Source organism: Mytilus edulis, chromosome 4 (genome assembly GCF_963676685.1).
Source record: "Mytilus edulis chromosome 4, xbMytEdul2.2, whole genome shotgun sequence".
Taxonomy (NCBI): Eukaryota; Metazoa; Mollusca; class Bivalvia; order Mytilida; family Mytilidae; genus Mytilus; species Mytilus edulis.
Window position 1 is genome coordinate 29,968,206 of NC_092347.1, and position 11,290 is coordinate 29,979,495.

Sequence of the window (11,290 nt, forward strand, 5' to 3'; positions counted from 1 at the left end):
ATCTGCATAAACCTTACAATAATTCCATAACCAAATAAAGTGTTGGAATCTGTTTCTCTAATTAATTTATTATTAAGTAATATACATGCAAACTCTTTTCAAATGATCTGCAAAAATGTGTTCTTTTTATGGGAAGTCATCAGGCATAGTCTCATTTTCCGTGACACCACAATAGAAAATTCAGAGGAAAGCAAATAAACTTTACGTCATTATCGAATTTGAACCAATGAATAAAGGCAACAGTAGTATACCGCTGTTCAAAACGATGAGAGGAGACAAATCCAGATTACAAACTAAAACCGTGGGCAAAATAGAAATTATAAGAGGAAAATAATGAAATAACAGAACACAGAAGTGTAACAAAAAACAAACAACCATGCAACATTCATAGAAACGAACTATTAGATAATATCTGCCATATAATATTCCTGACTTGGTTATTGAACCATACATTGCTTAAATAATAAAATAAAAACAGTTCGGTAAAGGGGAAATCGGGTAAGAATAATCGAAATATCAGAACCACATTATTAAATCTACAAATACTGTAAACCAACTTAATTTCGCGTGTGAATTATTTTCGCGTAATTCGCGAGTAGAAAAATAACGCGAATATAAATCGTCGCGAATAAATAAAACTTTGATCTTTGCTTATTATAATACATCCAGTAAATTGAAAATCTCAAAATTAAATAGCCGCGAAGTGGTCTAGAAAGGGTTATACGCGAAATAAAGTATCCGCGAAAATAAGTTGTAAGAAGCATATTTTTATTCTTCCCTCGTCATTATTCAAACTCATATGCTATTGGGATATCGAGGCAACACCGTCTGCATCATTCTAGACCACTCGGCAAACTAGACTGACCTTATAATTCAGCTTTCGGTGACCTCTTTTATCCTTTCTTCGTGTGTATGATCTAGAGCTGTTACACAGTACATGATGCAATATGCACGTTATATACATGATAACTCTTATTCACTTCAGTTGATGCTGTTTCACACATTGGCGTCTAGACCGACTTAAACCTTCGTCAGCAAAAAAAAACCCCAGACATACGCCAACATAAGTTACTTGAACACCCGATAAACGCTTATGTACGCTTCTCATACGCTCTAAATATGCTTAAAACTCGTTTAGAACACGATACAGATATGGTTGACAAGTGAAATTGGTCCAAAATTACTAACGCATTAGCAGAATACATATTTGACCACACCCGCGCACGTCGGTGCTCTACGCTGATGTGTGACTCCGGTATTAGGTATGGATATGTCAAAGAGCTGAGACTTGTTTAGACGTACTTATAACATTTATAATTGATTCGTCTAAACACCAACCTAATAATGTTATATCTGTTAATTTTTTTTTGTAATTGCCTCGCCGGGATCCGAACTCATACTACTGAGATATCGTGGCACCAAATCGCTTTGTACAATGGCCGACACGCTAGACCACTCTACCACATATGCTCTACTTTCCATATATTCAAGGACAACACAACATGAATAATCAAGTATATTTAACTTACACAGCCTTCATTACGATAACATATTATTAATTACATTTATTTGACCTTCTCACTTCAGACAACAAAGTAATTTATCCTTGGACTTGAACCGATACAGACAATAAGATATGAAACGATTACATCTGATTAACATGGAAGATATAAATAAATATTTTATCTTTTTTAAAATCAGTGTCATTAATGATTTGTTGCGTTTATTTTTTTGTCATTTAAAAGTAAAATTACAAAGATACTGAACTCCGAGGAAAATTCAACACGAAAAGTCCTTACTCAAATAGGCAAAATCAAAAGCTCAACCATATCAAACGACTGGATACCTTATCACTGCTTTTGTACGGCAATAAGAATCGCTGAACATTTTTGTTTTCCTAGTTTAATTGCCAAAATCTTAACTTTTTGTTGATAAAGGATACCACTTCAATATACATTTGAAAAAGTAATACAGCACATCAACTTATTCTTAAAAACAATTAATAAACAACTTCGTATAACACTTTATTCATATTGTTCAAAAGTAACACTTTCACCTCAGACCTACTGAAAAGCGTGATTTGTTATTATCGATCTACAAATAATTGTAATCACAACGAATATATATAGGAAGATGTGTTATGAGTGCCAATGAGACAACTCTCCATCCAAATCAGTATTTATCAAAGTAAACTAGTATAGGTTAAGGTACAGCCTTCAACAAGGAGACTTGGCTCACACCGAACAGCAAGCTATAAAGGGCCACAAAAAAAATACTTGTGTAAAACCATTCAATCGGGAAAACCAACGGTCTAATCTATATAAAAAAAACCGAGGAACGACGAACATCAGATTCCTAACTTAGGACAGGTGCAAATAAAGGCAACAGTAGTATACCGCTGTTCAAAACTCTTAAATCTATGGACAAAAAACTAAATCGGAATAACAAACTAAAACTGAGGGAAACTCATTAAATATTAGAGGAGAACAACGACACAACATTAAAATGTAACACACACAGCAACGGACTAAGCATTAGACAAAATCCGATGAGAATAACCAATATAACATCAAAACCAAATACATGAATTTGGGATAGAAAAGTACCGTGACACGTCTTATAGTAATGTGAATTCACACTCAAATATAGGAAAAAACAAACGACACAACGGAAACACAACGTAAAAATATTACACACACAGAAACGAACTATGATATAACAATGGCCATTTTCCTGACTTGGTACAGGACATTTTTAAAGAAAAAAATGATGGGTTGAACCTGGTTTTGTGGCATGCCAAACCTCGCACTTTGATGGCATTGTTAAATATAACATTAAAATGACAACATAATGATACAAACAACTACAGCGAGTTTAAATGTTTTAATGGTACCAAACCTTCATCACAACATAGAAAGACACACTATAAAGTATCAATTGGAATGGCTTATCTCAATCAAAAGACGTAGTAACACAAATGAAAATACATTGAACGAATAAACTTGATCTATGAGATAATGCAAATACAAAATTAATAAAATTAGGGATGAATAATTGTTGTTTGTTCTTCCTTTCTCAACAAACACACATACGTTTGTGTCGGACTTTCTTTTTTTCCCCATATATTTGTAGTGAAGATCTTTTTTGGTTCAACATACTCCGACTTATTTCATATGTTTCGGTATTGAAGTTTTTCTTTCAACATTCTTTTCTGTTTCAAATTTCCTTCAATTTTAATTACATGTCAGTGTTCCTCTAATCCATGCACACTTCTAATGTTTTTGTGTCATATAGAAAAAAATCATCATCCCTAGACTTCTTCAGTCCCTGCAGTAAAACCATTGCTTACTTATACATAATTAGTGGATGTTTTTCTGTGCAAGATGCATTAACTCTCAACCATATTCGATCGAAATTTGGACATTTAATTTAACTCCTCGTGTAGGAAAAGGACCATTCCAACAAATTCTAAAGGTACTTGAGTGGTCTGTTGCAAGGCAAACATTCTGTAGTCATCCAACATTACCTCATGTTTATTGGGTTCTAACCTTCTTCTCTTTTAATCGCTTGCAGATTCTACCATTTGTATTGATTCTTGAGTTGTTCTCGGCCTTATTATACATGAAGTAATTTCAAATGAATACTAAGCAGGCCACTGATTGGTTTATAAAAAGGTCACTGAAGATAGTGATTTGAAATTTCCTCTTAAACAATTAACAATAGCAACTTACAAGATAGTTATTCTATTTTCCTGATTTCATTGTTATATCAGATGAAGAAAATATTTTCCATTTTTGTTTAAATTTCATTCTTTAATTGTTAATTTCCTGAATAATTATGTCCCATTAAAAAGAAGCCACTAGTAAAATAAGTACGTTGACAAAGATATCATTAGCTGGATTTGGAACAAGGTTTTGGAATATTTGGTCTTCAATATTCTTCAAAAAGCAATTGGTTTGACCTTCCAACCTTTCTGGTTCGAGCACCACAGAAGAGTCTCGGTTAACGGAACACCCAAGGGCGTATTAGATAAAAAGCCTGGTATTCACATGCGGTTTTATTTTGGTTTTTTTTTTTACATAAAACAATATTTAAGTAAAGTAAATGTATTCTATTTATTAAAATTGTGTATGTAAAATGTTATTTTATTGCTAATGCTTTATAGACAACCGAGTGCGATTTGTATATCACTACCGTCAAGATCCGCCATTGTACTTATGTGGTGATACTGACTTAAGGTTTGTAGGTTGTACTGTCGTGGAAAGCTTCTGGAACTTTATACTCTGGTGGTTGTCTTATACATCCAAAATCATGTATTTGTGCATCATGATATTGTATCAAAACTCTGAAATAAACAAGTATAAGTTTACACTTTTTCTATCTGCACACAATAAAATAAATATGACATCACGATCTTAAACTTTTAATCAAATGCTCTACTATGACTTTGCAATTGCTCTTCCATTCAAAGGTGTATAGCAGATATACTTTGTTCACAAACCAAAAAGTAAAAAGACTAAATGACAAAAAAAAAAATAAAGAATAAAACAAATTCTACCCCTCCCAATACAAACCCACACAAGTCCGTTATGATTAACTAAATAGAATATCGTATGTTAACACCAAGATATCACTGGGTTACTTTCTAATCGACAAATACACCACATCTGTTTTTCTTTACGCAAATTTATTTTGTTTTACAATATGTTTTTTTTATATTCAGCAAAAACAAAATATTCTTGCCTATATTGCTATTAAAATAATGGACATCTTTTTAAGTGTCCTGTCTTAACTGATTTATATTGCAAAAGACTATGGAAGATATAAAATTTCACTGAAATGAAATGATACTTGATATAAAAACTTTCAATTAATTTAAAGTATAAAATTGACAATGGAAATGGGGAATGTGTCAAAGAGACAACAGTCAGACCAGAGAGCAGACCGTAGTGTATGTTAATTAACTTTGTCATTTTCCAGATGATATTATTCAGTATATTGTTAGCCTCTTCTAATTGTATGTGCACAAATGTATCTTAATTAATTTGTTATGCTATGATAATCATTGTGAAATTGTTATATTTCTATAATTCTAGTATACTAGTATGCTCATTGAAGATCTATGATTATTTAATCAAATCTGGAATCTATTGTTCACGTATTTCACTGAGGTCGATGTTTAAAAGCTATAGCGATATCATCAAGCATATATACCTAGACAAAGGCAGTCTTAGTTCTTTACAGAAAAACTTCAGGAACTGACGAGAATATCCTGGATTGTTTTTCTCATTAAACCTGGCACAAGTCATCATATCTATAAATGCCATTGGAGCACTACTACCGTTATGGCTCATTCTATCTCCTCTGGTGATACTAACGTAAATACACTGAAAATATTAATAGCTCAGAGCTAATGTTAGTTCTAAATTTCACATGGATATAATGTCCAAAGTGGTTTTTTTTGTGTCTTGTTTTTATATTCTTTTTTAAGTGGTTGATTTCTCGTTTTATTCATGTTTAATTTCTAATCTAATATTGGTAGTAGCAGATTTACTTGACCTTTGAAATGAGAAATAGCAAAGGTAAACAATAGAACTAGTTTTCAACAAACAATGCTATATGCATCAATAAATTTAGACTTAATAATCCATCCAGGAATAACTTTACTATCCCATGCTCTATCGGAATTCAAATCGTAGTCCTCTGAGAGGCGTGTGCTTTTTTATCGTTCGGTTTAATGTCAAGATTACTGTCTCATTTAGGAATATTCAACATTATTTAATATGTAGATTGATTGCTGTCTCGCTGAGGTGTATCTTAAAGTGTTGAATGTACAAATTTATTACTGTCTATTTGAGGTGAACACCACATTGTTAAATATGTCGATGAATTACCGTCTACTTAAGGTGTATTACACTGTGTTGAATATTTAAATGGATAACCGTCTTCTTGAGGTGAATCCCACATTTGCTTTGATTTTAGAATTGAATGGATCTTGTTGTAAATTTATTGGGATGCAAAAACGTTGACCGTTGGTACAATCTGCATGAAGCGTTAATTTCTAAAAATGTTCACACGGTCAACGCTTTCCTATACAATTACCAAAGAAGAACTCAAAACTTTTAATTGCTTACTTTTCGCTAGAATCACGAACACATAATTTCTATCAAGTTTTTCTTTTATTCAAATGTTCACTTTATGCTGGAATTAAGCTCGTATCATCAAGAAAATTTACATATCATTTTGAAATAAAGGTTAATTTCAGAGAGACCCAAGATTGCTGTTAGCCAATCCGATTAAAGAATTATAATTCAAACATTTAATGTCATTACTTTCATGTATTGAACATGTTTGTGATAAACAATATAAATGATCTGTATTGATTTTTTTTTATTCTGAACTACTAAAATAAAAGCGTATTCATATGCCTGTTCTTAATATCGAACTTCCTAAGTGGTCGTCTATTACTGTGGATTCATTATTATTCGTTGGATACCATTTTTTGTGGATTTCGTGGGAATAGGTATACCACGAAATTAAATGTTCCATGAATGGCAGATATTTGATATGCTTGTTTGCAGATCTTGGCTGAACCACGAAATTAAATATCAACGAACATACAAGTTTTCCTTTATACCCAGGAAAATAAATGAATCCACAGTATCCGAATTCAATGTGTGCTTTGATTGCATCAGAATCGACATATTGTATAGAAAGTAACGTGGATGAATTCATCTCAAGATGTCTCTGACATTGTTTTACTGTTTTCTCGATATTGTCCTATCAAACAAATATACATAATATACAATAGCTTAAATTATTGTTCGGTTTGTGCCAAGGCTCCGTGTTGAAGGCCGCACATTGTCCTATAATAGTTTACTTTTATAAATTGTTATTTTGATGGAGAGTTGTCTCATTGGCACTCACACCACATCTTTCTATATCTATAAATATTACCTCTGTTGAATAGTTGACAACCTCGGATACCTTCTCCGCCACTTTATGTTCAAACCCAGCAGGAATATCCTCATCTTTTAAGTTTGTGTGGATGATTATTTTTGGCATGATGATAACTTTTCACTGTAAGAATACTAGTATACAGGTTTCATAAAATTTGCAAGTGACCATATAATCATTGCCAGCATGTCAAGATATATATATTCCTTGACAGATTAATGATGAGGTGTTTATTACTTACTACAGATATACACACAAGCCGACATTATTTGACTAAATTCAGACAAAAAGTTTCGAGTTTGACAATTTCTTTTTTTGAATTTCTAAACTTCAGAATAAACATAAACCATTTAGTAGTTAACTTACCTTTACAATGTAATACAGATGACCGAATGACTTTGATAAGATAACATCATGGTCATCATTATCACGGGTAGTAAGGTCGTCATATCGAGGAGCGTTTAGTACAGTGATTTTGTCATAGTTTGGATAAGTTTGACATGGTTAATTTATGTTACGTTTCTAAACTATTGCCTCTGTTCTATTCACACAAGCAGATGAAGAGCAAATAAGATGTTTGAATCTGTATTGGATGTCAAACGATCTACATTGGAATTGTTGTTTCACGAAATTAATGCAGAATAAGCAAGATATCGGAATTGCTATGGTTTTGTTAAGCGATTAACATGGTTCGGTTAAGAGTCTAGAAATTCGTCATGGTTTTGGTCAAGTTTGTCATGGTTTAGATCGAAATAAATACATATGTGTTTCACTTTAATACTGAAAATTTGTTTGATAGCGCCTGTTATTGAACGAAGTTACACTATATATTAACTGCCTAAGAAGAAAAAAAGCCAAATTTATTGGGTGTAATTGTCAAAGCGTAAATTAAACATGTCATGTTACTTTTCGTAAGTTTTCTACAATATAATTTTAAAAGTCACTGCTCTTTCAAACTAGCTCTCGATATAATTATACAAATCAATACATAGCGCTGCTTCTGTTTCACATAGAATCTTTTCTCTGTATGTCCATGCTAGATTCTGCCAAGGATATTGTGAGCGGCATCACTAGTCAAATAGCTAAAGACTTCTACTTTAAAGTTGCAAATTCTTGTTTTTACATTTTTCCTAGAAATTTATACATTTGTTTGTTTTTCTTTATTTCAAATTTTGAACCAGTTTATGATGAATAAAAGGAGATGTGGGGTTATAGGTCCATGATACAGTAACCCTGCTACAAAACTAACCAAAAGATATTGAGAGGCCATCATAAGTCTTCAACCATTTATGAAACAGAATCGTTACGCGTGACATGAACACCAGTTTTAAAACATAATGGTTTTAAAACTATATGTGAATTAACAATAAAAAAATACTTTCAAAGATCGAATTTAAAATATGAAAGATCACAATTTCGATTTGGATTTAAGCCGACATAACGTTCAAGTTTATCAATTATTATTACGAATCAATAAAAATCTTTGTAATCAGTGTATGTAATGTGCGAATCCTGAAATGCCATTTTCACTGTATCCGTGATGAATTTCTTATGTAGAATGATAAATAAACAGACGACAAATTCACGATTTTTGAATAAAATAAGATATAATATACAATACGTACTGTTTTTATAAATTCATGATAACAGTATTTCATGCGGACCCTACAGCCATCCAGATGTAAAATTGATACACCGATTGATAAATATTAAGAATAGTTAACGAACAGAGCGTACAAGAGTTTTAAAAGTAGCAGTCAAGTTTCATTTGTAGAAAAATGTACCTTTTAACATGATTAATAATGTAGTATAACTTAAAATAGGGTTTGTTGTTCAGCTTGTTGATATTGAATCAAATTCCACTTTGTTGTTTTTGTGATGCGATTCATGTTAACTGTTGAATAATAATTTCATTTTCACTGAAGAGCGATTCATTACTGTTGTGTATGCGATGCATTTTCACAGAAAAATTTTAATTAATTTTCATCGTAATTTAGCCGACTCTCTAACATAATTTATAAAGTCAGAAGGATTGATTATATATGCATACTTTGTGAGTGTGAAAGTATGAGGTAATATATCAATGCCGTAAAAATGGCATGTATTGCTCATTGTTGAAACCCGTATTTTTGCACAATTTCTGTGTCATTTAGGTCTCTTGTAGAAAGTTGTCTTATTGGCAATCATACCACATCTTCTTTTTTATATTGTCAATATTCTCTGATAATTTGTTCAGACCCAGATCTATATGTAAGATTAAATATATCCTTTCCTATGACACGCGGTCGCCATCATTTTATACATAAAATTTGGACAGCTAAAGTAGCTACCATTTGATTTTCTGATGGGGGACGGATAGGGCTTTGGATTTTGTTTACATTGAGACAAAGTAAAATGTATTTTTTGTCCATGCAAAATAACCTGAAAATTTTCAAGGCAAAGTAACTTGTTTTTTTACCAGGGCCAATCAAAAACATTTTTTTTCACGTAGTGATCAAAACCTGCTAGGAGGGTTTGGGTAAGTTGGTTATACCCGTGCATATTCAAGTGATCATCTACGACCAGCTTGCTTTTTAAATATCATCAGTATTAAAGTAAATTTTAAGACTATTTACAGTTGTTGCATTTCGAATTATCATATAAAATAATAATGAAAAATCATCGCACCTGCAAAAATTCCACATCAGAAATGATTGCACTTTCAGTGATAATTCATCGCAATTATAGTTAAAATGAATAGCATCCATACAACGATATTATGGATTCAGCTGCTTTAATTACACCTTTTGGGACTTTAATCTTGTGACTATACATTAGAAAGTTATATTCTTATTTAATTGTGTTAAAACATTCATTTAAATCAATTATTTCGTACTTTCAAAAAGTAAACAAACGCAGTTTTTCCCGTCATATCCGAAAATATCCGAATGTTTACATTTTTGCATTGATTGTCATCAAACACACTTAACACCGTCATGTCAAATGTATCCAAACTATGACAAAATCACTGTACTAAACGCTCCTCGATAAGACGACCTTACTACCCGTGATTATACGTCGCTCAGGTTAAAAATGCAGTTTTTAGATATATGGGCACATAGGCCACCGTAGTAATTTTGAGTAGTATGGTCTCTTATTAAGTAAGCAATAAACGTGGTTGTTAAATGTGATATATGCTTTTTTGTGCTTCTTTGTTAAATATTTGTTTGTTTTTGTTCTGATGAAGATTGTGACGCGTTGTACACTGCTGCACCCCTATTTTGATATTTTTGCCTATTATGTCTGTTTGGTTTTTTTTCACGCATCGTTTTCAAATTAATGGGATTCGATGCGACTGTCATACAAGTGATAGGTTTAAAGCTATAAAACCAGGTTTAATCCACCATTGTTTACACAAGTCAGGAATATGACAATTAATGTCCATTCGTTTCATGTGCTTTAGATTTTGCCATTTGACCTGGGACCTACGGTTTTGAATTTTTCTCAAAGTTTAGTATTATTTGTGATTTTAACTTTCTCCTTTGCTGTATACTTAATTTGTACTTTTTTTTTTATATCAAATCGCGTTGACATTTTTGAGAATTCGTGTTCTTTAAATTGATTAATGTGCTTTCCTTCGAGTCATTCACAATAAGCATATTTGTCGTAATAATTTCACTAAGAGTTCTTTTAATATATAAATATTCAAGGACAACTTCACATGGAAAACAAAGTCCTTAAACTTCATCCTCCGCTATCTTTATAACATGAAGATAGCCTATGATACATTCATCTGTGCTAGCAACTTGATATAGCTAAGTGTTTTATCATTGGACTTGAACCTATAAAAAGCTATGTTGGTAATAATTTTTGGATATATCTAAAATAATAAATAATACAGCAACATCATCCGTTTTTTTTTCTAAAAATCAATAGACAACGTGAAGGGACTTTTATTTATATGATAAAAAGTAAGAATGTAACCTCTGACCGCGTAAATGCTTGACTTGGTTAATATCAATCTACAAAACATTGTCTTTAAAATCTAAGGTATGTTTAGGACATACACATTGCTCCCTGTATTTCCTATGATCGATAATATGTTGAGGAATAATTTCCGACAATTTGAAAATCCAAAGCTACTTAGAATTATTTAAAGAGCTATAAACTAAAAGGACCAAAAAGTATAGCCAAAGCTGGGCAAGGAATCAGAGCTTTGTATGAGGGGGACATATTCCTAAATTTTAAATACTTTTCAAAATGTAGCAGTAAATTCTAATAATACAAAATCCTCAGATTTTTTTTCCAATTTTTTGTTGTAAAGATATTTTTTGTTAAAGTTTCATTAGTACTT

General features: G+C 31.8%; 1 protein-coding gene across 2 annotated transcripts; it reads right to left on the reverse strand.

The window, feature by feature from the left end:
- Positions 1-4,090: 4,090 nt before the first annotated feature.
- Positions 4,091-7,375, reverse strand: LOC139519377 (MIF-like protein mif-2). 2 transcript variants are annotated; one of them, XM_071311389.1, is made up of 4 exons: positions 7,324-7,375; positions 6,958-7,080; positions 5,215-5,387; positions 4,091-4,345 (listed from the first exon to the last, which is right to left on the reverse strand). In XM_071311389.1, exons 2-4 carry the CDS (start codon positions 7,063-7,065, stop codon positions 4,234-4,236), a joined length of 393 nt encoding a protein of 130 aa, XP_071167490.1. In that variant the 5' UTR covers positions 7,066-7,080; positions 7,324-7,375; the 3' UTR covers positions 4,091-4,233. The 2 variants fall into 2 exon arrangements, with proteins under 2 accessions (XP_071167490.1, XP_071167489.1); XM_071311388.1 differs by lacking the exon at positions 7,324-7,375 and having other exon boundaries at positions 6,958-7,176.
- Between the last annotated feature and the right edge of the window lie 3,915 nt (positions 7,376-11,290).

What these genes read in the sequence shown, in the direction of transcription:
- LOC139519377 (XM_071311389.1), bottom strand. Translation starts at nt 7,065, where the DNA reads ATGCCAAAAATAATCATCCACACAAACTTAAAAGATGAGGATATTCCT. An exon ending in TTGTCAACTATTCAACAGAG is followed by an intron (nt 5,388 to 6,957) that starts GTAATATTTATA and finishes TAATATTTTCAG; the next exon opens with TGTATTTACGTTAGTATCAC. An exon ending in CTAAGACTGCCTTTGTCTAG is followed by an intron (nt 4,346 to 5,214) that starts GTATATATGCTT and finishes TGTTTATTTCAG; the next exon opens with AGTTTTGATACAATATCATG.